A 27,636-nucleotide genomic window follows, 5' to 3' on the forward strand; every position below is an offset into this window, starting at 1 on the left:
TACTCCAGAAACAATAGCCATTGAAAGCTTCATTGTTGTGTAGACACTGAAAAGCTAAAAGAAGAAGTAAAGTAATGAGGAATTTCTTGGAATGCTAAACAGAAAAGCAAGGACAAGACCTTAGGTTTGTGGTAACTTCCATCTTGAGGATTGTCTGCTTTGCTCAAAACTGGCCACAGTGTTCCAATCCTTGGCAAAACTGAGAGCCAGTGTAGGTCAGGGCAGCCCAGTGACTGGCAGTGTTTTAACTGGATCTGCTTTGCCTTGTTCTCTTTTGTTCTCAGGCATCTTCTGTTGAGCTGAAAAACACCTGGATTTCAGAGATCCGCAAAGTCCTGACAGGACAGCTGGAAGCATGCAGAGGTAGGGCTCACAGAGCAGCAGCTGGGAATGTGTCCTTCCCTCTGTAGCTGTGTGTGACAATAGGGGGCTGGGACAGTGCCAGCCAGTACCACCAGTGAAGCCAACAAGGACCAGCTGGGCAGTTGCAGCATTGCTGGGATTTAAAGGCATGTCCTGATCAAAGAAAATTTATTGGTCTTTTATAAACGACATAGTTATCTATTCCTTTCACAGTTAGTCCAAGGAACATGGTTTTCCTCTATTGTCCCCCTCAAGCCACAACTCCAGAAGCATCCTTTTACACCAGCACGTGAGGATACGAGGTCTGCTCACAACACCTGCATCAAAAGTTCTCCTTCCACATCTGTGACTGTTCACAGCCACTGCCCTTCTTTTGGGGCAGTTTTTTTTTGCTTTGTTTTTTTTGGGCTTTGAAGGTTTTTTTTTAAATCTAGTCACCCACCTTATGTTCTAAATGTCACTTGTCCCATCTTTCCATCTTAGTGACCTCCCTGTGAAACATGGTTAATGAAATTTCCCCTCTCTCACAGAGATGTCAGTATAAAGGTGGTTTGTGACATGTTCAACACCATGAATGATTGAAGCCTTCTAAGCACCTAAGATAATGACACCCTTTTTCATGTAAGATATTGAATCCTAGACAGACAAAATTCAGTCAGGTTATTTCAGATAGTAAAAGAACATAGTGATGATAGCTATCATAGATGCTATTCTATTTATTCTCTTAGGACAAAAAGCCCCACAGACTTTTCCTGAATCTTGGCATTGCTTCTCACTTTGGTCTGTCATTTTCTGCTTTTCTCATACACTCATCTCTCTTCAAAGCAAGGTCAGCAAAGCCTCTCCACCCACATCCTTTAAATTCCTAAGCAGACTTTGTCCAAGGTGGAAACCTGTGTCTGTGCTTTAATTTTAGAGGTCACCTCTATTTTAATTGTCTGTTTCAGAAAGACAATGAGCTCTTAAAACCTCCTTAGGTAGAAGGAAACAATTATGAGCCTTAGCCTTAGCAATTTGATCCAACCCATAACAGTACACTTATTTGCAATGTTTTCTACTCTGGTCTTTTGTTACTGATCTTGTCTTCATCCTTTTTCCTTTGTATTCTGAATTTTACTGTGATTAGTTCATCAGGAACTGCTGAGGAAAGACCTCAAGATTCTTGTTAGTGCAATTTCAGGACTGGATCTAGAGGTTTTCTGATACAGTTTGTAATATTTACTTCTGAAGTATAAAAGCTGGTGACTTAGGCTACCACAGAAGAGTTGCTAATGGAGAAAAATGTACATATTTAATAGGATAGAGTGTTAGTCCCCCATTGGTATTTCTAGGCAAAGGAAATTAAACTTGTATGTTACCCAGATGAGCATTTGTGAAGTCTCTATAGCATACAAGACCTATTAGCAAGAGTTACTTTGTATTTTCCAGGGAAAAATATACAGGAATCAAGACCAGTTGAAGCATTTTTAAATTGATGTTCTTTATTGTGTTTATTCTAAGATCATATGATTCTAGAATATCTCGGGTTTCAAGGCCCTCAGGATCTCACAGTCCAAGGTCCTGCTCAGAGCAGAGTCAGTTATTGGTCAGACAAGGTTACTCAAGACTTTATTCAGTCTAGTCTCAAGACCATCCAATGGTGACTTTCATCCTACTCTATGAGTAAAGTCAAGATTTCCTTTATTGTGAATTGAGCAGAACAGCAGTCAGAGGGTATAAATTTGATCTCATATGCTATTGCAACTCTTCCCATTGCCTTTTCCCAAATGATCACATCAATCAAATCCCTTACTACAAAAACTGGTGTCAGGAAGCACACGCTTTGTCCTGTGGTTTTAAACTTTCTATTTCTAAATACTCACAAAAGAAGAGGCCTTAATCCAAGACTGGATATTTTTACAATTGAGCATTGCAATGGGAGAAGGAAGAGGGATATATTTGTTTGTTTGGCTGTTTTTAAATGACTGTTGTTAGGAGTTGCACAGGGGGTAGGAATGTTGGAAGGAACCAGCTGGGATGAATGAGTGAAGGGCAGAGAAGGTGGCCACAGGATGTGATAAATAGTTTAAAATATGGGTCACTGGTGTCCAAACACTTGGTGTGTACCCAGCCCTGTCAGATATTGCAGTCAGCATGGGATGTTAACAAGGCTTTGGGCAGCACCTTGATCCATCAGTCCCAAACATAGCTGTCCCTTGCAGGCAAAGCTTAAGGGATCTGTCTAAGGCCATGAATCAGTTGCCAATCCCAGAATGGAGCCACTTCCCACTCACCACCCAGCTTGGGCATTTGTACCCCACCAGCAAAGGACTTGAGTTTAATCTTTCAGTGCTGCCCTGTCCCCTTGTCACTTAACTGATGGAACGTTCATCTTCTTTCAGAGTGAAATAGCCCAGGGATCTCAGCAATGTGAGAGCTTGAAAGCAGCTCCTTCCATTGCTTCCTCACTTCTCAGTGTCTGACTCTCCTGGTCCTGAAATCCAGGCTCTGAGCAACTGTCTGATAATTTTTCTTCACTCAGCATTTACTAGACAAAGTACAAACCTGTTGCTACCTTGTGGCCCTGCAAAAAGCATGAACAAGTAGCATATGAATAACATTTTCTGATTGCTGTTTGCCCAGGATGCTGAGCAAAAGCATTCTGCAGAGATATGGGGATATATTCTGCTATGTAGCTGAGTATGTAAAAGGACTGATGGACGCGTGTTGCTAAATCCAGAAAAAACTGACCCACAAAACTTGTATTCTGGGAAAAGGGCCATTATGTCCTTTCTCTAAGACCATACCATGCAGTTAGCTAGGAAGAGATACAGAGAAAAGGGAAGGTAGCAGGGTAAGAAGTCTCTTTAGTGGTGAAAAAATGTAAGTAGAAGAGTTGTTCCGTGAGCTAAAAGGTTTCATGAAGATCTTAATATGCCTTTCTCTTCAAATACAAGCATTCCATTTTGATTGCAGTGGCAGGCAAAATCTCTCCTCTCCTGTTTCTCTCTCCCACCTTCTATATAAACACAGAAGCAACTTACACATTTTGGAGCAACTTCTTTTTACTTTTTCTTTAACAGAAGCAAGTCAACTGCACCAAAGAATCACTGAGAGTGTGTATCATGCACCAATGGATTCCTCCAATGCAAGCAGGTAACCACAGCTGCCTTGACATATCAGGGTCATGTTTTATCTTGTGTTTGTGCTTTTGCAGTACATAAATTCTTAGGTTTTTGTGTTTAGCTTCCTGGGTATGAATTTACTCAATTGTCTTCAAAGTCTTTAAAGATATATAAATACACATAAAGGTTTGCTTAAGAGAGAAGTAATATCACAATGCAGAATTAATTTCAAAGATTAACTCAAGTTTAGACAAAAAGTATTGGAACATTTCCAAGATCTTAAATGGAGCTGTCAGCAAAGTTTTGTAATGACCCAGTTGCTGGGCAAGTTTAATGTAAATTGTCATGGGATATCACTGTAATATTTTAGCAGGATCAAAACCAGGAGATTTCAGGTAACAGCCAGCCTTTGAGAGTTGTACAACTCAATGCAAGAAATATTAAACAGATGTAGTGCTATTAATCCTGCACCATTTTTTTTCTAGACTTGGTTAAATTGCTTTGTTTAGGGTTCAGGGGTGGGAATCTTTAAGCAGAACCACCTTGGGGATAGGAGAAAATTATTCCAGTAAGATATGAAGTGCAATCACAAAAATGTTTCAGAAGAATCCAGATGTGTTGTCCTTCTTATAAGGCTCTTAAAGTGAGATTTTCCATAGCAGAAATTATAGACAAAATACATCAACAGAAAATTAATTAACTCCAGGAAGAAAGACCATGTGATCAGCTATTTGTCCTAGAGTGGATTAAACTAAAGGAAAAATGAAGTGTTTGCTTCCCTCACTCTGCCAGCTGTGCCAGAAAAGGAGAGGTCAGATGCTCCTGCTCCAAATGCTGGGTTATTATAGGAACAGGAGGAATACAGTGAGTCTTCATGAAAGAACAGTGCTCTGGGCTGTGATGAATGGCATAAAGTTCAGGGTGTCCCATTATCTGTAATAAGTGTCCCCAAGAGGAACAAGGACAGCAGAATTGCAGCACCCAGCTGGCTTTGCAGTAGTGGATGTGAAACGGTGGATGCAGAGCTCCTCGGACTGGGGAGTCCTTTCTGCTCCTGTTCTGGGATGCTGGGTGGAGGCAAGGAGGGGAAAAAGCTGGGCTGTGATAGCCAGGATGTGGCACAGCCTGTGCTCATGGCTGACGTGACCAAGCAGCCCCAGCTGTGAGAGGTGCTGGAGACCAGTGGAGACAGCATTGGCTGAAGAGCAGCCAGCATCATCAGTGCTCTGCCAGCAGACGGAGCTAATTAATCACTGACATGTTATCTACTCCCGGGTTGCCCATGTGTGACAGTGACTCTGCTGGAATTGTCAAACCTCTGCTCTGACAATGGGGAAATCTGCTTGCAGGATGCTTTCCCTTCCCCAGGCTCTATCTGTTCCATGACAAAGATTATCCCCTTTACTGTTTACACGCCACCAACATCACCTGGGATGAAATTCCATGAGATAAGGCGGGCCTGACTTGGGATTGGAGCTAAGGTGTTGGGAAAAGCGACACTTAGAGCCAGTGTCCTTGATACAGGCAGTTACTGAGTGTCCCTAAGTCCTGTTCAATCTATTTCAGTTCTCTCTCTCTCTCTCCAAATTTGTCCACTGTTTAATCCTAAAATGGGATGCCCTGTGGTATCTATTGCTGGTATGTCTCTCTCAAGGGATGGCTGCTGCATTTCATTGATAATGAAATGATCCCTTTGTATTGTTTTCTAATCTATTTAAACATATGAAACTTAAATAGTCTATTGTTCTAACTGCTTAACTATCTGCTCTGTTGGAAATGACTGATGCAGTCATACATCCATGTAAAAATATCCTGTGAACATGGATAAACACAAACTCTTGGAATTTGGCTGCAGATGCTGTTTCAGAAAAGCTTGTGTATTTTTTTGGTGTCTTTCTCACAGCTGTAAATCTTTAACTCTGTCAGCTGCATGTTTCACAGTTATCCCAGCCTAGCTAGGAAGAAAGAGACAAAAAAGAATGAGGAAATGTGAGCGTTCTTTGGATTTGTTCCCGTATTTATTTTGAGCCCCATTTTGTACCTGACATTAGGCTGCAAAATCACATTTTGATTTAGTACAGGAGGTAACAGAGACCTTGCTAAGGTTCCATCAGAAACAGGTCAGAAGTTCAAATGCAAAACAATGAGTCCTGGATTGCTTTATATTAAAAAAGGTATTTACAGATCTCTAGCATTTGAATTTAAATTTAAATTTTTAATCATATCTCAGATCTTCCCTTACAGCAGAACAAACTGCTAAGTGTAGCAGTTCACTGTTAATTGTAAGCAGCAGTTTAATTGCTGATACATGTCAATAACAAGCACCTTGGCAAAGAGTATTTCAAATGTGTAGATACAATGATTTGTGTGGAGCAGTTTGCCAAAGATAACAGTCAAACACCCAGGTTAAATCACCAGATATTTGCATAACAATGAGGATAAGAACCACAAGAAGACCTTGCATCTTGAACATCCTACAAACCTGGGACAGGGTCGCTCATCCCATTACAGACCCAAGGCCAGTGCTGGGCAGGTTTGTTAAGGGGGCTCCTCCCATTTGTGATTCAGCTGCAGACAGGGATATCCCACTGGGATTCATGTTCCAGAGAGCAGAAGAAACAGAAGTTGGGGAAACCAATAGAATTCATAAGTTGCTCTGTGCATGGTGTAACCTCTACATGAGCATCCAGTATCCATTTCTCTCCTGGAGACAAATGTATTTATGCTGCAAAGGATGGAAAATCTGGATTATCTTTTCTTACCTGGTTTCCTACTCCAAATTCTCAAATCTGTTGCACTTGCAAAAAGAACTTGTGCAGACAACCAGCTTGTTTCTCCATTTTTCCTTTCTCAAATCTGATGAAGCACATCCCTCACTGTGTGGTGTGGAGAAGGAGGCAGGATGAGTTTTTCCCACCACACATGCCTGCACAGATGCAGGCTTTTATAGCACACAGCATTTTAAAACCAGCCCTTTGTTCATTAAGCTTCCATGTCTGAGGGTAAAAAAGAATGCTTAATGCTCAGTGCTTTATTAGATGTTAACCAGGGATGTTACTATTTCTGTATTTCTTTTATCCCAAGGTATAGCAGGAAGTCATCAAGTATATATGAAAACAAATCTGAGGCATCAAATGTGGATGCATCTAACAATAAAAACAGGAATTCCAGTCCCAGTGCCAGACAAAAGAGAGGTAGGAGTTCTGACAGAGCTTTTGCTTCCAAAGGGTAATATTTTTATATTTGCATGTATTTCTGGGGTTTGATGGGAATACTTTAAATCTACACTGTTTTAACCCAACATCAAAAAACCAATGCTAAAAAGCTGAATGGATGTACCAACAAAATTTGTGAGCACCAAAAGGCATTACCAGTTTAGAGTTTTTAAGTCTGAGTTTTGATGCTTGAGAGTGTTCTTTATACAACTTGTGTTGTTTAAAAATAGAACTCAGGGGATGATAGCATGTGTGTTTTAACCTTCTGCATCCTGATGAAGCTGATTTCTAGATATATTTAATTTAATTTTTTTTCTACAGACTTAGCTAGCTGATTTCTTTGCTTTAAGTCAAGGAGAGTTTTTTTACCTCCTCTGTGTATATCCGTTCTCCCCAGGTGTACAGTAAATAAACCCACAGGCAGTCACAGAAAGTCCCTCCATTATTTGAGGCCATAAGTACAATAGATCTTCTATACAACAGAGGTTAAAATAAACACTATAAAGAAACTGAATCTCATCTTACAGTAGCAGGAACAGAAAATCTTTTGATAGCAGTTTCTCTTTCAGGCAGTACTTCCTAATGTTGAACAAAGAATTTTCTAGTAATATGAAAAAAGAAAATTGTGAGGTCTAAAGAGATTAATGCCCAAATGTGGTGTAAGGTAACAGTGTCTTTAAAAATAAAGATAGTAGAAAAGAAAATGGAATAACTGTCTTTGAAAAATGGGCTCTTCTCCAAAATATTTTTCATCGCATTAGGTTTTCATGCTGGGAAGAAAAGTTATGGATTCTTCATTTAAAAACCCAATCTTAAAATTTTGTTTCAGTAAAATTTTATTTTTAAAACATTCAGGCTTTTTTTTTTTAATTAAAAAAAAGTGGAAAAGTAGCTTTTCCTTTTAAATTTATAAACCCCATTTAAAAAAAAATTCCATGAAGATTACTAATCCTTTCTAACAGTCCAGCTTACTCAAGTGTGGGAACTGGGATCACATTCCGTGCTGATTGTCATTCTTCTGTCTTCTGCTTTCCCATGAGCAGCTCCTCAGGGCTCTGGCTGGGATCCCACTGGCTCAGCCCAGAGCATCCTCATCCTCTGGTGGGTGGCTCTTCCTGCAGAGCTGGGCAGTGAGTCCATTCTTGTTTGGTGATTTGGGTGTCCTGTGCATCCTGAGCTGCAAACCTCGCTCTGCAGAGCAAGCAAAATGCTCTCTAGCTCTAGATGTCCCACCAAAACTCGAGTTTGTGTCCCTGTGAGGCACCTGGTTGGGGCTTTGCAGGGCGCTGAACTCAAAAATGTCCCAACACCCTGCACAGAGCCTGGGGCTCTGCCAAAACTGTCTCTTTGTGCCACCTACTGCCTGTAAAATGCTTCCAATATCAGTGTAGTTAATGTGAACACAGATTATTTTAAAATATTGGGGAGTTTCTGCAGTAGAGAAGGGGAGGGTACTTTTGACAAGCTATTTCAGTTTTGTTACTCTTATTGATAAGTGCCTGTGGCAGTTTTCTAATGTAAACCAGTGTTTCATATGGACCTGACTGGTGGAGTCACTGCCTTGAAATATCATGGCAGCAAATCCTGCAGGAACCTGTGGGGACCCCCTGCTCAGAGCAGAGTCAGCTGCAGAAATTTGCTCACAACCATGTCCATTTGGGTTCTGAACAGCTCCAAGGATGTTGACTCCATCACTTGCCATGGGGACGCTGTCCTAGGTTTAACCCCTTTCACAGTTGAAAGGTTTTTCACATTTTTAAATGGAATTTCCCATATTTGAATTTGTGCCCGTTGCCTCTCTCATCCTTTCACTGGGCTCCACTGAGAAGCATCTGGCTCCATCTTCTTTATTTTATAAGATCCTCCTGAGCCTTTTCTTCTCCAGGCTGTGCAATCACAGCTCTTTCACTCTCTCCTCATGTCAGCTACAGCAATCCTTTCATGATCTTCACGGCTTTCACTGGATTTACTTGAGTATGCCCAAGTCCTGATGAGCCCAGGACAGGACAGCACGGCAGGAGTGTCTCTCTTGTTCTGAGGGGAAACATCACCTCCCTGAACTGCTGGCACAGCTCTGCCCAATGCAGCCCAGGATGCTGTTTGCTTTCTTTGCCACAAGGATGCATTGCAGGCTCTTGTTCAACCTGTTGCCCATCAGGACCTGGTTCTTATTATATTATATTTGGAAATAGTTTCCAGGGTTATTTGGTATACCTGCAGAATGAAGGAAAAAGTTTGAAATAACTCAGGTGGAGACAACATGAGTTTAGACACCAGTGGCCAATGCTTTGCTGGTGCTGAGAGGCTGTGGGGACTTGTGAAATGCAAAGGGGTCCCTCAGTATAGCGATTCAACTGCAGAGCTGAAGAACTAACACAGGAACCCACCCCTCTACACAGGCACTGCTGTACTCCCTGTAGGACTCTCTGATAATTAAATGCTATGGATTTTCTTGCCCTATGAAAAGAGAAAGTAAGTATATTTTATGTACCATTTTTTGAATTCTTTATAAGCTACAGTATCTGTACAAAGATTGCCTGGAAATGGGAGCAGCCATGGCAGGGAATGGCCAACACAGATTGTCTGAAAACCAAAGACCTCACAGCTGAAGCCACTGCTCAGAAGCAGCTCCTCACAAGATGCACCTGCCTGGCCCAGAGCTGGCACTGAGCACTGGGTAGAAGGAGCTGAACCACAGTGAAATAATTCTTCTGTGTTGTTAAAATCTGTTCATCTCACACCCACCTATGCATGCAGACACCTCGGATCCTGGATTATCTTGGCTGCAAATCAGGAAGTGATGGGATGCACTTTCTTTTGGAAGCACAGCTTGTCTGTCTGTTGCTTGTCTGTCAGTGTGGAATCACTGTCTCTTCGTGTTCCCTTTGTACTTTTGGTCTTCATTTGTCCCTTTAAAGATTTTCACGTGACAGCCTATGAAATAAAGAGGAGGAAAATATATTGGCTAAATCCCAAGGCTCACAACCAAGTACCCAACATGTGGTTTTTCTCCTGCTCCTTTGCCATAAACCTTCTGGGTGTTATCTGCCCACACCAAGAAAGGAACAGATGGAGGATTTGGCAGGAATGTGTGGATCTGGGGGTTTGATCTAGGTCCACCTGTTTCCTGCAATGTGAGTAACTGAGTATCTTTCAAGCCCAGAGCCTCAGGACCTCGATTCATGTGTGACTGATCTCTGCAGAGGCAGCTGTCAGACAGCATGGCTGATTGTTCATGCAGGAGCCTGGCACGTGAGCTTTGCTGGCATGGCATCCTTACATCCCAGCAAATCAAGAGATCAGTTGCATGACTCTCTGCCAGCTTCAGAGGCTTTAGAAAGGCTTCAGCAGGTAAGGCTGAAGGTGTACCAGCCACAGGGCTGGTGAGGGCAGACTCTTCGGTGCCAGTGCTGGATTGCAGAAGTGGGACTGCTCTCAACACTTGCATGTCCTGCACTGCAAGGCTTCTTCTCTTATTTCTCCCTACAACTTGCTGTTCCAACCAATGATGTGTTTCCATAACAGGAGGCACTAGCTTGCTGCTAAATTGTATTTTCCTTTGATAAGATTTACCTCCCTTCACCTGTTATTCTTTGGTTTTGCTTTGTTGTTGTTCTCCATTAAAACTCAGTGAGCCAAACTCAACCCAGGGGCTCTGTTTGGTTCAGCTGGATAACTCACCCTGACCTCATGTCACCTTTCTAATTGATTAGCTCTTGCTCAGGCTTGAACTGAATCAAAATCTATTTATTTTGAGTTGTCATCCAGTGCTAACCTTTCCTTTCCCATAAGCTGAACAGCTGACCCTTCCTTCCTTATTTCTCTTCCCTCTCCCTCTCTCTCCTAGTTGATGCTTCCAGCAGCCTTAACCTTGAGCGCACAGCGCTTGCTAGAAAGCGATTCACATTGCAAGGTCTTTCCAACCGCAGAGCTCCACCCAAAGGTAAAATCACCCATGCAGCATTTGGTCTCAGGCCATCTGTCTCCTGCACTCCCACAATGTTCTCTCCATCCCATGGTGCCATCCATCACTGTTTCTTAAAGTGCTGCTGCATCTCACCCAAATGCTCCTTTCTGGTGCACACAAGTGGCTCCTCTGCTCCAAGACACCGTCACCAAAAATTGCTCCCACAGCAGCATTGGCAAGGCAACCTCTGGGTTGGCTGGTTTGGTCTTTTACTGGTACACTGTGCAAATAACATTTGTTTCCAGTTTCTCTCAAGGGTCAAAGTGTGAACTGGCTTTAAATGATCCATTGAACTTCTTTCAGCAGCTTACAGGCTTGAAGAAGAAGAATATCATATCTATTGTGCTACATGAGATTTTAATGTGTGAAATCATTCATTGATTGGATGTCTTTGTTTTTCCAAATATTGTTCAGCTGTGGCCTAGTGGGGAACAGGAAATCTGGGGTTTTATTCCACTTTATTTTGTTATATGGCACTGTAAAATGCTGTGTTTTGAGTACTTGTGCATAACTGTTTAGTAGATATCCATGAACAGAGAGCATTGCAAGTTCCTGTGACGGCTGTACAAGGAAGAGACTTTAGAGGAAAGAAAGAAATATGAATAGAAATTAAATTGAATGACTACTTACATCACTTTCTGAAAAGATACTCTAATTACTCCCTTTATTGATTTTGTGTGGCTTTTCTCCTGTTCTGACAAATATTTCCTCTGTGAAACAAAGGGTTAGGATGCAGTGATGGAGAGCGTGAGCATCAAAGGAGGAAGAACCAAGATGAAAGCATAAAAGCAGAAATACAGAAGCATTAAGTTATAATTGATAAAGCAGATAAGAATGAACCAAGAGTCTGCACTGCTGCAAGATTCTGGCTATAAGATTAAGGGTGCATGTGGTAGTGAGGTTCAAGATGGACAAACAAAGTTTAATGTCTGAATATAAAAATAAGCAGGGTTTAGATCTTGTGACTCAGGAAAATCAATGACAAAACACAGATTTCAGAAATAATGCCATAATTTTTGCAAGTTTAGATCTACAATTTTGTTTGGGGTCCCTTTTACTTTTTTATTTGAGTTTTTCCTTGTCATATGAAATGTCTTGCTTTGTATTCAGTGCTCCAGGCAGTGAAGCACAGCTCAGAAGAGTTTGTACCCCCTCTGCTGTAGGTATTCTGAGTTCAAAGCCTTACTGGGTCTGGTTAATTGAGATTCCTGTGGAACACCTCTTGCACAATGCCCCATTTCACTTTGTGGTGCTGATCTGCTGCTGACCTGCTCCTGGCCAGAGGGAACCACTGGCAGACAGGATATGTGGCCGGCAGAGCGTGGTCATTCCCACAGGCAAATCCCTGCATGGGCTGCCTGCTGAGGCAGATTGAAAGCTGGGAGAAATGAACAGGGAAATGTCTGCAATCAGCTTGTCCTGCTCCTGAACATTTTGTCTAAAGGTTTTTGTTACTGGCCATGGTGAAGGGTGGTGTGTTGAGCCGAGCGTACTTAGGTTCAGACCTGTTGTGTCTGTTCCTGTCAAGAGCACATAAAAAGGAAGGTCTAAACAATATAACAAATATTGTTTAAATAGGAAGGTCTAAACAATATAACCAAATATTTTACCCAACTAACTAGGGTGAAAATGAGATTGAGTATCAACTGGCAGTGGAGCATTGATACTCAGAGAAATGCTGAACTGCCTGCCTAGGCTGGATATGACAGGCTGGAAAATGTTGTATATAATCACTTTGGTGATTTTTTGGCCAAAGGAATGCTGATGTCTGGAGAAGAAACTTTAGCATCCTGTGCTCCATCAGTGCAGAGATCCCTGAGGGCAGCCATCCCAGAGCTGGCATCAAAGTGTATTGAAAATCCACACACAAAGCACCCTGCATCTCCCCACCATTGGGTCAGCATTAGCCATCCTGGTTTGCAGAGCCAAGTCCACATTCCTTGGGGTGGGCACAACTTCATCTCATAGAGAAATGTGGGAAAGCTGTGTCTTTACTCCTGAGCAGACTTAGAGAAAAGGCAGGATACTAAATAAGGAAACAAAAAAACTACTATGTAGCCTTCACTTTCTCCAAGCTGGTTTGCAGTGGTAAAGATGGAAGCTCGGAGAATGTTTTCAGGCATTCACACAGTTGAATTTTAAAAATGACAAATGTGAACTCCAAACCATTCATGCTTGTTTTTCAGTGTATTTCAGGTCAGTCATCACAGAACAAGCAGTTCAGTGTCTAAAATGATCCAAATATCATCTGTAGACACATACCCCATTCGAGCCATCATGCCATTTCTCTGTGTTTTGTAGCTGTATTTGGACACTAGTTGGTTGCTAAAATAATAATTGGCATAATCTCTTTCCTGAAGTATTAAAATTGGTGCAATTGGAATTGCTTTGAAAATATGTTCATAATAACACTTTGTGTGCTTTTCACCTTGTTGAGGCTATTTCTCCTGTCTGTTTTAGAGGAGCAACCTTTCTTTTCTTTACCCTTTTCCAGCTGCAGCTTTGCTTTGAACATCTTTTACCCTCAGTGCTTATTAACCTCTAACCCTGCCCTGCATTGCATCTGTCTATTCTCCCAGATCCAGAGTCTAAGGACAGAGAAGTTACCCGTCGCTTTTCCCTAGCCTCCTCCATCAGCACCACAGTTAATGCTTCTGCTGTGACCAAAGGTACTGTCATGCTGCTTGCTTAGCTCCCCTCTCCCTGCCTGCTGCCTGACACATTCACTGCCAAATGCTGCTCACAGAGAGAGTACCTCAGGCTCAGCTTATACAAAGGCAGGAGGTTCCAGTAGAAGATTCAGCACCACTGCAACACCTGCAGGGAGGCAGGCCAGGACATTTTGAATGTATTGAAGTGTGCTGCCAGCACACAGACTTCCCAGTTTCTCCACTGTAGACTTCAAAAAGTGTTGCTGGTGTCCATGGAAATGGGATTAATTTTTGGCTGATATGGGGTTAGGTTTCCAACTTCTCCCTGGTTCGGATTAACTGATGTTCAATTGAAATTATTTCTCTGTTTCCTTAAAGCTCTTTAGAACTTTTGCTTTCAAGAAGGAGAAACTGTCCTCATTGCATTGCAGATATCAGATAGCAAGAAAGATGATACCAAACCAAAAACAGAGGAACAATAGATGTCAGTTTTAATTATGTTTAGCAATATCACTGTTATGATTATAAACTATGTTTGTAGGGAGATTTTCCTATGTGTAAGGGAGTTGTGTGCAGAATGCACTGAACTCTATGCAGTTTGTATGGGAGCTTATGGAAGTTTTATTTAAGTGCTTTATTTAGCTTTAGAAAAGGCACTTTTACAAAATATAAGTTACTGTACTAGTGCCTAGATTTAAACTCAAAAGCAGCCCATGCATTTAGGCAAACTGATTGTTTTGAAAATCAGTAGCATTGTGGGCACACATGCCTACATGTCAGGGACAATTTTAACAACAGAACATATGGTCTTACATGGAATTCTGATTACACTGCCTTTTGGAAGTAGTTCTTGGAATGGAGTGGAGGAACTGATTTGCAAGGCTAAGATTTTCAGGACAATTCATGAATCAAAATAGAAGGAAAAATGGAAAAATTAATTTGTATAAAAATCTCTGCTCTATACTTGTCAGGAAGAAAGTTGCTCAGTATCTGTTGCCTTCTCAGCAGCTGTGAAGGATATGAGCCACATCCTTGGCTGCAATGAGGCTGGCAGGGAATGAGGACACAGTGGGGTTCATGGGCAGAGGAAGGATGTGATAGTCTCACTATCTGCAAATGTTTCTTTGACAGCACCTTTAGACCACAGCACTAGAACATCCTCACATGGAAGTCATGGGCATAGCATAAGAGAAGAAGTTATTACAGCTTTTTGCCATCAGCAACAATTTAGAAGTACATGATCAGTTGCTAAATTATGGGAAGACTGAATTATTTCCTAGTAATTATTTTCAAAGCTGGGGAACAGGATGAAACACATATGTACAAAGAAAATGGGCAAACAAGGGTTATTCTTTAATGTGGTTTATCAAAGACAGCATGTGTGAATTGCAGTGAAAGTTAAAATTTGTTACAGTTTCGTATCAAAAAGTCCTATCCTAGAATCCTGTCTGCCCAAAGACTGTTGGCAATCTCTTGGGATACTGAGAAAGCCACTTCTGCAATGATTTTCAAAACTAGAAAACAGAACCAGTGCTCTTCAATTTAGTGTTTTATTTACATCATCTGCTTTAAGAAAATATTTCAGATGACAACAGAACCAAAGCCTGAGTCTTGTCTCAGCATCAGCCCAGATGCAGATCTAGCCAGGGTGCTGTGCTCATCACTCCTGAGGCTGCAGCGGCCGCTGTGTCTGATCCTCACTCCTGACAGCTCGGCTTCCCCAACATGTGCACTCGGGCCACGGGAGAGGTGCTGCACATGGACCTGTGGCTGGCGTCCCACACTTCTGTGAGCCAACAGTGCTGGCTTTGTGGACTGTGCCCTGCCAGCCTCACGGTGAAGGCAGGGGCTGCGGGTCTGGCTGCCTTAGTGCCATCTCCTGGACAAGAGTGAGAGGGAACTTCTGTGAGACCTGAAGGGAAGCAGAGTCTTTTGCTGGGATGTCTCAATGTCTTCTGACAAAAGGGGTCTCTTCCCGATTTCTTCCCAGAAGTGTGTATCTTCACCTAGAACCTAGGGGCTGGTCATTCTTCTGGGTGAAATTAAAAGTGTTAGGTAGTTAGTGTTTTGAGGTGGTAGGAAAGCAAGTTTCTTCTTTAACAATACTTACAGCCTTGTGACTCTGTAAACTTCACACAGGTCCCCTTGTTCCTGCAGTTAAAGTCAAGAGACATGAAATAAAGAGTGACCCAACTCCCCTGGGGTTTGAAGGTAGGAGTATTTCCATCCTGCATGAAACCCTCGTCTGATATTATTCACTGAATTCACATCTCATCACAGCTGGTGGATGACACTGGAGTCCATCAGGGGGTTGGGGTCAATTTATGTGCATAATTGGGATCAAGACAGCTTTACTGTCTCCCTTGCCTGTCCCCTGCACTCATATTCACCTAGGCATGGGCCTAAATTAAACCCCCAGTTCTCTGCCTGTTTTGGGAAGTAAAGCTCTAGATTGTCACCTGGATCTGGATTTGCTGCCTGGCTCTGCCTCCCTCCACAGGGAGCAGCAGCAGGGAGACAAGGGGCTACTCTCCACCTTCACCTGCAGTCCAGCCACTTGCATCCCTCCTCCCTTGTTAGTATCTGCTCCTAATGAGAGAAGCAGGAGCCATATGCATGAAGACTACAGGAGAGGCTAGACTGTACATTAATAGCCATTTCAAGTGCAGTGTTTCATTTCAGACAAGCAGAATTTCCACCAATTTGTTGCATCAGATTCATAAATTACGGTTTAATAAACAATACCAAAGAGTTAAACTGGTATGCTGTTCCTCAGCCACTGAAAGATCACCAGCTTCCACTGTCAGCTTTCCCCTTTACCTGACCATTTGCCTTAGGGGGATACAAGGAGACAGATAGCTCTGCTGCAGAACAGGCAGAAGAGAGATGTGGGCTGAGGAATCCTTTCATAGCATTGTGTTGTTCTGCACAAAAGATTGGTAAGAAGAGCTGGTGAACAGGTCAGTGATGGAATTGGTGAAATATTAGAGCTATCTCCCATGGCACTCCCAGCAGAAGAGGAGACTGGAACAGAGAAGTTGGAAGACACAATTCAGAGACAGCAGAAGTAGTTTTCCTGTTTGCAGAATATTTCCTTTTGCCAGTGACCCCTAGATACATGTTTAGAACAATCCTGGCACCCAGCACCAGAGTTTCCCAAAGTGTGGGGTTTATGCCTTGCTTTCCTCACTGACAGATGCCCTGATCTCAGCATTCCCTGTGGCTGCAGAGGCAGGGAGGATTTTAAGGTGCAAGAACTATCTGCAGCATAGAACTGACTTGCTCCTCACAGATTAAAAACAAGGTACTGCTGCACAGCATCCCTCACCAGACTGAGTACCTTTAAGCAGGAAACAATGAGCATTATTACCCCTCTACCAGAAGATATTGCTGCTATTGCCAGGGCTCTGACTGAGGTAATAACACAAGGGATTCTCCCCCCAAAATTCTGTTGCATTCATCAAGAGTGAATTCATTCATTTGTGGCCTACCTGGTCCCCCTTTTGCTGCTATATGGATTAGGATGAAAACCACAAATTATCACCTACAAAATGATTTGAAATGCTGCAAGGAAAATATGTTAAAGATGGGTAAGGATGCTGTAATGAAATAGAACACTGCACTGTTCACTCAGCAATTGTCTTCCTTAATTAACATCAATACTTCTCTTTGATTCATTTCGCTGTTCTCTGTCCTTCTCAGACTTACAGTTTTTCTGTGGAATGCTGCTGTCCTTTCACTCATTTGTGCTGGTCATGTGTCTCCTCTTTTGTAACTGTTGGACCACAGTCCACCTGTTTGTTAAAGAGACTGTCAGTTGCAGAGGTGATGCAGGAATTCACTTTGTACTGGTTGTCTGGTCACTATTTCACCTTGAAGACACAAATTGTACTTCCTGTCACAGATGCTTTTGAGAACACCATTTTGGCCCAGAGTAAATGTAATGCCGGTTCCACCACGAGATCAGTGCCTAGATCTGCTTCACAGACAGGTAAACAAAATTAAAGTATTTGTAAACTCAATTTGAGAGTGCAAACTAAATTTATGATAATACTTACTCTCTTTATAATAAGGAGCATTTTTGCTTTTAGTGAATATTATTTCCCATCAAAACAATGAAAGAACCAGCTTGGATCACTAACTTAGAAACAATGCCCCAGATTCTGGTTTTCTGAGGTCAGGATAAAAAATATTCTTGTAATTGAAAGCAGAGAGCTCAGAATTTGATCTTATAATAATTAAGCATGAGAAACAAGCTGTTTCTTAGTCTCTGAAATTAGAATAGTGATTTGTATGGAAGAGGGAGGCTGATGCATGTATTTGTAAGGAATTCTTGCTGGTGAGGTTTCTAAATTACTGTGTAAGTTTTGTCTAATGGGGTGGAGGAATATCTTGTTCTCTTGGTGTTGGTAGCCCAGCCTGTGAATTTAAACTGAAATTGCAGTAGCAGTTTGAAGTTAATTAGAATCAGAATATCCTTGTATGTTTAGATTTTTGCTTGTCTTGCTGGTGTAAATAAACTGGTACAGGACAGTGTCACTTCAGAGGCTGATTCACACCTTTAGAAGTACAGATGACAAGACCACAGCTGTGGGGAGGTAGCTGGGGATGCAGCTGTGCTGGAAGAAGGTTCCTGTGTCCCTTGTAACTGGGTTGCAGTTGTTGGAGCAGACAGTCCCTGGGTGGCAGAAGGGGCTGCAGAGCTGCATGACCACGTGTTGTACCAGCCGGTGCTTATTGCACAGAGGATGTGCATGGGGAGGGATTCAATAAACCAATTAATAAACCTATTTCTCACAGATCAGGTCACCTTTCTGTTTACTGCCTGAACTGCCTGGCTTTGGTTTTGTATTGTCTCAGGCCAGGTTTTGGTGTGGGTTGAGAGTGCTGGGATGTGCACACTGGGATAATCCCACTGTGTGAGCATCTGTCTCCATGCCTTGTGGTCAGAACTTTGCCTTGTTGAGAGCAATGGCCCAGAGGATATAAACCACTTGGTTCAGCATCTGCTCAGCTCAAGTCCCTGTGAATCAGCTAATGGCCAGCAGGTACATTAATTAGGAAGGCATATGGTAAATTGACTAATTCCATTCAGCTTGTGTCTCTTAGGGCTGCAGAATCATTTGGTAGATCCAACGTCTGTTTCCCCTGAGCTGGACTGTAGTCATTCCCATCCCCACCAGAAAAGTGACAGGCATCAAGGGCATCAAAGTGCAGATGATGAGTGTCATCTCCACAAAAAAGCCTGAGCTACCCTTTCACCATGGGAGCCTCAGGCAGAGCCTCAGTTTCCCTCAGGATACATCCTATGGACATGCCTTTTTAGCTGAAGAGAGACTGAATGTTGAGCTTGGGCTGGAAATCTCTCACTGAGTCCATTCCACTGGGTTGGGGTGGTTCTGGTGAAAATCATTCAGTAAGACAGGTAACAGCACAAATATGACTGAGATCTCTCCTCATCCCCCTGGCTGTCTTTGTGTCTTGCTGTTTACTCTGTCCCTTCCCTGCACTTGCAGCCTGCTCCAGGGTATAGTGCTGTAAATTGCTCAGGTGGTAACATCACCTTGGGGTGAGATGGTGATCAAAATTCCATGGCTTTGTACTTAAACATGTGCAGGTAAGCTGGAAACTGAATGATCGTGGCCGTCTGAAAGTCATGTCAGCACAAGTTATCATTTGCTCTGCAGGAAGATTCCTGGTCCTTGTTTTTTGTACCTCCTGAGCTGAAGGGATTGAGCAATGCTGAGCACTGGAAGTATCCATGGGTATGAACACTGCAGTCACACACGCTGCTCTCACACCAGGGACAGTGAGTGGTACAGGCTTTTAGAGACAGAATAATGGCTGTGACATAATTTTTATGGCAAAACCATGGAATAAGCTATAAAAAAGTGCCAGAAATTTGGTAAGTGGAAGAGTGGGAAGTGAACCTGTGACATTTATTTTACAAAGACTGATTCTCAAAGAGGCTAATGTCTGATAGCTAACTCTTTCTGATTTATCTCTTTTGAAAAGGTTGGCCCAGCAGACAAATGCCTTCTCTAGACACATTTGAAGATTTTGAAGCCATCCCTTCCAGCATGGATGAACTCTCCAACTCTTCTGATTTGGAGGAAGAGACAAACCCTAACAATGTAATTGCTTTTTAAAATTACACTGCCCTTTCCCAGCACAACTTCCTCCTCTCTAAGGTTCACAATGTAACCTGCAAAGTTTGGGTTCATACCAGCCTTTAATCTATGGATGTGTGGGAATACAAAAGATGGAAATATGATCTAGGGTGTTCTAAGATTATTACAAGACTTTTGTTGATCAGAATGAGGATCATAAAAAGTCACTCATACTTGTAAGCTGTCACTTTGCCTGCTACAAAAGTGAGGGAAAACTCTGAGTCATTGAAAAAGTAATTTCAGATTTTTTCAGATAACTTCACCTGGAGTCACAAACCCAATTTTTACATCAGAATAATGGCTGGTGGGTTAAGCCAAAAGTCTAAATACAGAGAACAGGTCTATCCAAATTTTGAACAAAGTTTAACCTGGTCATGATAAAACACAATTGCCTACTCTAGCAATCTCTGCCAGCTTGAAATGCCTAATTCAGTATTTAACTGATCTTGCATAGTGTTCTTTCATCTGTACTGATTTTATTTATGGTGCCTTGTTTCATTCATTTTAGGGGAACAATCTCTTCCGGGTCGAAGGCAGTTTTGACAGCTGTTTCCCAGATTCTCTTACCCTTGAGGATGGAGATTTAGTGCAGTTTGTGCAGGAAGGAGAGAATGGTCAATGGTGAGTATGGCAGAGAGACAGAACTGGACAGGTAGAACAGCCATAACCTCCTGGAAAATATGGAAAATATTCAGAATAATGTGAAATTCTCTTCAAAATCAATCCAAATCCACTCAACCCATTGATCACAACATGAAAGAGGCAGTGGGAGGCACGAACACAACGCAGCTTTGGTTAATTTCACCTGGGTGGCTTTGATCCAAAATGCTTGTGATATGAGGTTTAAGGGGACAAGTTTCTGTAAAGGAAATGGATGGGAATAGTTGGGCTTTTGACACCAGAAGGACATCTGTCAAAGGCAGCACCCTCCTGTAGGATACATCAGTAAAATCCCCACACCTTCCACTGAGAACAATTTAGCCCCACAATTTTAAATATGTGATTGACAAAGAGGAATGAGACTGGCCCCCTGAGCTCACCTATGTTTTGGTGTATTCGTTTTCTCTTGCTAACAAGTGACCTGCCTGGACATCTGAATTCTCCCTTCACATGCATTTTGGAGGGAGAAGATCTGATCTTGAAATGTGGTCAGACCCTTCATTCAGAGCTGACAGCTAAGAGGGGAGTGAGTTCCACAGGGTAAAGTAGTTGGGAAGTAAAATAAACTCATCCACCCAAGGGTGGTATTTACAGCAAGAAGGATGGATGATGTGAAATATTCCTTTTCTTCAGCTCTGAATTTAGAATCATAGAATCATTTGGGTTGGAAAAGACCTCCAAAACTGAACCATGAACCCAGCACTACCAAGCCCAAAGGCAGTATCCCAACCACAGGACAAGGCTCTGCTTTCTTGTCACACAGCCTGCTTGCAAGTGACCTTGCTCTGGGATACTGGCTCACCATCTGACACCGAAGAAACTGACACCTGTAGGTGATAAAGGTGACCTTATCACTCTCCACAACTCCCTGAAAGGTGGTTGTAGTCAGGTGGGGTCAGTCTCTTTCTCCAGGCAGCAGCTGACAGAATGAGAGGACACAGTCGCAAGCTGCACCAAGGGAAATATAGCTTGGATGTTAGGAAAAAAGTTTTTTACAGAGAGTGATAAAGTACTGGAATTATCTGCCTGGGGAGGTGGTGGAGTCACCATCCCTGGATGTGTTTAAAAAAAGACTGGATGTGGTACTTGGTGCCATGGTTTAGTTCAGGTGTTAGGGCTGGGTTGGACTCTATGATCTTGAAGGTCTCTTCCAATCCAGTGATTCTGTGTTTCTGTGATTCTGTATGGATACCTGTAGGACTGCCCTGGGTCCTCTGCCTTCTTCCTTAGTTTAGGAAATAATAGCCCAACACACACCTCTAAGAAACACAACCTAGGGAAAGGCAATGTAGGAAAATTCATTGACTGTTTTCTGAGTTTCAGGTTAGTGAAGAAACTGGTCTCTGAGAAAAGCGACTGGGTTCCCTCCAGTATATTGCAGCCAGCAGAGGGGGACAGTAACAACATAATTAAGAGCAGCAATGCAGGTAACAGAGAAAATATATTACTGGTTTGGTGGCTTTTTTCTCCATACTGAAAAAGGATGCAATACTAAAAAAAAAGTGATAGAAAAGTGCACTTTCTGTATTCAAGTACTCACCTGAGTGCATGTCTGTGCTGCATTCTCTGGTGACATGGCTGAGCCAACCTGAAATTTGGTGCCTGGGTGTCAGAGCTAGTCAGGCACGACAGCTTTTAATTGTTTTCCCCTTTCTGAGGAGAACTTGAATCTCCCATCCAGCTTCTATGGCTATCAGTACTCAGACTGGCTGCTTTACAGCGAGCCCAAGTGTCTCATACACAGGGTGTGCCTGCAGGACTCTGGATGTAGACCAGCATCAGGGCTGTGCTTCTGGTCTAGGTTTGAAAACATTAAAATCTCATGAACCATTACTGCCTTCATCATATTTCACAGCTAGCTCCAAAAGCTGCAGGAAGGGCTGATCTGGCAAGATGTCAGCCAAATCAGCACTAAAAGTTATCCATTCTCAGCTTTGGTTCTGACCTAACACCCAAACAGGTTACACTGGAAAAGCTGAATCTGAGCATCTCTGCAGATCAAAGGTTTACAATTCTAGACCAATATTTGTCCATCCTTAAATACAATTTACCAAAATGTGTTCTGCTTTTCTTCTGGTAGCAGAAGAAAGCAAAATCTGGCACAGCCATTCCCTGGGGATCTGCAATGGAGAGCTACCAGCACTTTATTCTGAGTTACTGATCTCTTATGACTTTTTTTGGTCAGTTTGTTAAAGTATTAAAGTTAGACAGCAAAAGAGCCTCCTTTGCCTTTTGTGAAGGAACTAGGAGAGCAGTGGAATTGTGATTTTATGTTATATTTTATTCCAGGCTTTTAACAAAGAGCCTTAAGACTGTAAGTGGAAAATCCTGTAGACTTATTGTAGTGACAATGCCCATGTCCTCCTTTTCAGACACATACAACGATTCCTGCAGCACAGCCTCAGTAGAATCAGACACGAAGGAAAGTGAGGTGGCCAAAAGCTTCCCAGCAGAACAGAGGGCTGGCAGCTGAACAGCAGGACCAGCCTTCCTCAGGACCCCGTCCACCTGTCTTTATCTTGGGTGGACACTGGATCAAAGCTGCCTTTCTCACAAGCTCTAAGGTTCATAATTCACTAATATTTTATCAATGTGAACAGATGAGAACTGTGCTGTCCACCTGGCAAGCTGGGAAAAACAAACTTGAAAGGAGCATTAAACATCCAGAAAACATCAAACTACCTTCAGTATTAGAGGAGAAAAATGCTTCTTGCATTGATTATCAAACTGTTTCAGAAGATGTGGCCTAAATTAGGTCGACAGCAGAGCTGAAGAGTTTCTATGCACGCACCTTTTGGCAACTTTGCTTGAGCACCACATCACTGCAGAGGGGCACGTGGTGGTTATGAGTCCTTGCTCCACCCTGGGGTCACCTGGAGGTTTTTCCATTTGCTTGCCTCTGGCTGTGCCTTCCCTGTCCTTCTCAATTCCAGCTGATACATCATCACAAATGTGCCCTTTTTGCTGTCAGTCAACACCAAAAACACCCCACTTGAGGGTGGCTGTGGAAAGGAGACTTCTGGCTGGGACCATCAGAGGGGCTCCGAGCAGCAGTGACGTGACTCCTCTGCAGTGGCCCGGGAAGGCCCTGCTGCACACAGCATTCCACACCTGGAACGCTGCAGGTGGCAGCTCCTGGCTGGGAGGTGCAGGGCCAAGCAGGGAAGTAAAGACGTGTAACAGCTACTGTGACAAAGAACACTCTGAACTCTTTTTACAGCCTAAGTCAATCCTCTGCCCCCTCTACAGTCTCTGGTTGCTGGATCACAACTCTTTGCATTTGGTGCCGAGAATTCAGTTGAAGGCCATTACCTGTCACATGTTTGAGTAGACTGCATGCTTTCCTTGTGTGCTGGGCTATGAGTAAATACATTTCACCCCTCATTCGGAATATACTTAACCATTGCAAATAGGCAGTGAGCATTAGATGCTCCGATGAGTGGATAAAGTGTTGTTAAATACTTCTTTCCAGGATGTTTGATGAAAGGCAAATCTCTGCCATATAAGGATGTAATGTATAATATAAAGTGATTACAGATGTCATGATTCCTACACAAGCCATTAGCTCATTTAGAGCAGCTGTTAAGGCATGAAGGCATTTTGATGGTAATTGGGTCTTAGGTCCCACAAAAGCTGCTAGTACTTTAGTAAAGATAAATATTGACTAAAGGTTGCAAATAGGCAAAGATCAGTCTAGTAAAAACTCAGAAGAAGCTCAAGAGTGAGTGAGTGGCTTTCACTCTTAGGGATGTTTTGTTTAACCCTCAGACTAGTAGTGCTTTATGTAAATAAAGGGCACTAAAAGCACTAGAAATGGAGATGAAGCAAAACCAAAACCCACTCTTTACTAATTGAGCCTCTGAGCAAAGCAGTAGGTGTGTGTATCATTTCTGCTCTCACCTTCACAGGGACTCGAATGTTCTCCTTTGTGTCTCAGTGGAGGCTGGCGTTGCAAGTACCTTAGTGTGTGAGTCAGCATGGCTGTGGAGCAGGTAGATAGTCCTGTTTGAGAAAAAGCCTTGGAGCAGCTAAAGGCTTAGTCAGATTTCTTTTGCCTATGAAGACTTATTGGTTGATTATAAGTTGTACTGTGGTGATTGATTCCCATGGCTCTTCTAACCCTCAATATCTAAACTCTGTGATTTTTGACATTTTCTGTTCATGACTAAAGGACCTGAGAGTTCTGTACCTTTCTGGAAGCTATTTTTGTCCTACAGAAGTAGGAGCTTGCTTATTTGTGTTGGTCATTTACCTCAAAAATGACATGTAGGCTCTCAGGAACATGGATCCTCTTGGTCTACTGTGGTTATCAGCATCTTGCAGGAGGAATTTATTCCTTTCAGTCCCCTAAGGAAATATGCAGCAACGTTTTCTTATAGTGCAATTACTTTATCTCTCTAAAATGAGTACATTATGGTTTCTCTATTACTAATTTTTGCACAGGAACAGTGCTGCTGTCTACCCCTGCCCTAAGCATAGGTGAGGGAAGGGCTAGGGAGCTTTGATTGCACATTAGTGAGTACAGTAAGCTTTTGTGTGTGGGAGAGAGAGATAGGGAAGGGTTACCCTGGGTGTATGAAATTGCCAAAATGAAGATTTGTGACATTGCTGATGGATGGAAAGACAAAAACCTGCACTTTGGAGTGGAGTTTATTTATTATTTTTGAGGAATCTCATTCTGATTGTGAAATGGTAGCGAGAAGTCTCTGGACTGAGGATGAGAAGTCAAGTGTTGTCAGTCCATTTCCCACCTCTGCATGAGCAGGCTGAGAGTGTGCTGGTCCTACATCCCCTGGTGCCCTGACACCTTCCTGGAACATGGGAGCTACGGAATTTCCTGCTAAATGCTACATTTTACCACATATACAAAAATTAGGGGCCCTCCAGGGAAAAGCAAAGCATTCAACCCCATATGCCCCAATGTGCCCTCCAAGAGTGCCACTGGTGGCATCCTGTGGAGCAGTCTAGAGCTGGAGCAGGGAATGGGGTTACTGAGGAAAAGGGTCCTCTCCCAGATCCAGACCATCTGTCATGGCAACTGCAAAGGTAGGGGCTGGATTATTGCATTTGCCTCCCTACTTTGCTTTTGAAAGCTTTTCTTTTTTCTTTTTTTTTTTTTGTCTGAAATACCTTATGTTCTATCCTGCTGGACCAAAGTTTGTCCTGTTCCATGGATGCCCTGGGAATGGCAGGTCTCTCTGTCCCGTGGCTGTGCAGCAGTGGCACAGCACTCTGGTCTTTGGGAGCTGCCTGTGCCACGTTGGGCACACTGAGCCTGAGCAGGGAGCTCACAACCATTAACTGTGTCTTTAACCTTCCTGCAGTGCCAGGTACCTGTTTCTGCCTCCACCCAGGGCACAGGGCAGCCCTGGCAGGGTCCCCTGGGCAGTGACAGGGCCACTGCAGGGCTGGCTTTGGGAAAGAATGAGTTCAGTGACAGACCAGGCTGCTGACAAGTCCTAGTGCAGCCCACAAAGGAGTAACCTCCTGGCTTTGCTGATGAGACAAAATGGGGTTTGATGACTTTTTGAATTTTTTAAATAGTATGCAGGATAGTCTTTTAATTAGTGTATTTCCGTCAAACAAGGTAATAATTAAGGGAATGACTCTCCATGTACAGTCTAGAAGATGATTTGGTAAAGCCCAGCAAGACTAATGTGTATGTTAGGGTATGCTTATTCTGTCTGTAGGTCTTTGACACCATCCTTTTCAGGTAGATGGATCTAAAAATCATAGTTTTCAAATAAGGATTTCATTTCAGTGTTGTTTGGAGATGATACAGCGACCATTTAGAAGTCATTTAAAAGTAATGGTTGTGACTAAGTTTTGGCTGTAGAAGACCCCAGATCCCAGGTAAATCCATGCTGCAGCAGCCCTTGCTGCTGGCCCAGCGCCTGGCTGTGCTCCCTGGGCCTGGGCTGGTCACACCTCCCCTCCAGGCTAAGGGTTTGCCTGGGCTCTCCTCCCTCTGTGCTGCTGCTCTTCTGCAAGTTCTGCAGAAACTTCACATCCTCCAAACTGCCCTCAGAACTGCTCACTCAGGTGTGGCTGGGCTGCAGAGTCCTTCCTTACTGGCACCAGTGGCAAACAGAGACAGGCAGCTGCACGACACACAAGTCTTGCTTTTAGTAAACCAAGCTAAAATAGAACCAGGCCTGATCCTCTCCTCTCACCTTGAACCCCACCAGGTGGAGAACCAGACCAGTGGTCCTTGTCTTGAACACAAACAGCTGCAGCCAAACCACCTCTGAGCTCTGGCTTTTCTCTCCAGCGACAGCAAATTTCTGTGTGTGTGTCTTATGTTCTGGTCGTGTGTGTGATGAGAAGCCATTTTATTATCTATGATTTTCTTAGAGTCTTGATATTTCAAACAGGATTGGGTATGAGAAAGGCCATGTGCTTTCTTTCCAAAAATACTCAAAGACTTCAAATATATATATATCTGATTAGAAATATATAAGAATAATAAGAAAAAAAGATCCAAAATGTGTATTTTGTCTTGCAGCTGGACTGAAGTAGCTGCTAAGATTTCCTCTCCCCAGCTGAGAATTGGTACAGTTTGTTTTCTTACATGATTTCCATGATGTTGATAATGATGTATTTGTATATTGTGACTGATGAGAGATAATCAGACAGGGAAAGAGCACAGAATTACCTGTCCTTTTTTCCAGTCAAGACAGAATGTATGAATTTATTACAAGAAAAAAAAATGTGCAAATGAACTTCCTGTAATTAGGCCATTCTGACCTGTGTAGAACCACACTTTGTTTGAAATTTATAAAAATTATAACTAGTACAAAACCCTGTGGTTGATGTCTCTATATGAAGCAAGAAGTTAAATGAGATTGTTTTTTTTCTATTTGAAATAAATGAATTATCAGTAAAGGCATATTATCAGAGCTGAAAAAATCCACACATTTGTCCAATATAACTTTAACTTGTCCAACATGTCAAAAGGCAGATTAGGGGTTTTTCTCCTTCCCCCCATCTCCCTTACTTATGCTCTGAATAGCTGGGACTCTTAGGAGAGTGCAAAGGTTCACACAGACAGCTCAGAGGAAATCGTAGATGACTTTATAATAGTTATTCCTGAGATATCTGCATGCCTTTGGCTACCAGTGTTCATTAGGGAGTGCTAATTGACCCAAATACAAGCTGTGGATCATGTAGAAAGGCAAGCAGAAATCTGAAATGAGACTGCAGAAAGACAGTGCAAACTGAGCAAGATAATTAGGAGCACACCAGATGCCAGCGTGGGGGTGGCTTTGTTCCGTGCCCCAAGCTGGCAAATGCCCAGGGCAGGGAATGTCCAGGGCAGGGAATGTCCAGGGCAGGGAATGTCCAGGGCAGGAGTGAGCGATGCTCTCCCGTGGCACATCCAGGCCTGCAGCCAGCACTGCCCACACAGCTCCTGCCCCAGCCCGGGAGCTGTGCAGGACCCTTTGTGGGACAGGGGCTGGGATACAGCGCTAACAGAGCTCCCACCCACCCTGGACAGGGGCTGGG

The 27,636-nt window shown here is 42.9% G+C and overlaps 1 protein-coding gene across 2 annotated transcripts in view; it reads left to right on the plus strand.

Annotated features, from left to right (window-relative positions):
* MCF2L2 (MCF.2 cell line derived transforming sequence-like 2) overlaps positions 1-26,926 on the plus strand; it is a 119,561-nt gene extending 92,635 nt beyond the window's left edge. Inside the window, exons 24-32 of one of the 2 annotated variants that reach the window (XM_058844220.1) lie at positions 285-363; positions 3,426-3,498; positions 6,552-6,661; positions 15,440-15,511; positions 17,205-17,291; positions 19,316-19,434; positions 19,979-20,091; positions 21,454-21,557; positions 22,503-26,926. In XM_058844220.1, the coding sequence (XP_058700203.1) occupies positions 285-363; positions 3,426-3,498; positions 6,552-6,661; positions 15,440-15,511; positions 17,205-17,291; positions 19,316-19,434; positions 19,979-20,091; positions 21,454-21,557; positions 22,503-22,603 (858 nt within the window). In that variant the 3' untranslated portion in view covers positions 22,604-26,926. The remainder of the gene's footprint in view (positions 1-284; positions 364-3,425; positions 3,499-6,551; positions 6,662-15,439; positions 15,512-17,204; positions 17,292-19,315; positions 19,435-19,978; positions 20,092-21,453; positions 21,558-22,502) is intronic. The other variant, XM_058844221.1, reaches the window with a different exon arrangement.
* The last annotated feature ends 710 nt before the right edge of the window (positions 26,927-27,636 follow it).

This window comes from Poecile atricapillus, chromosome 8, assembly GCF_030490865.1.
Source record: "Poecile atricapillus isolate bPoeAtr1 chromosome 8, bPoeAtr1.hap1, whole genome shotgun sequence".
Lineage (NCBI taxonomy): Eukaryota > Metazoa > Chordata > Aves > Passeriformes > Paridae > Poecile > Poecile atricapillus.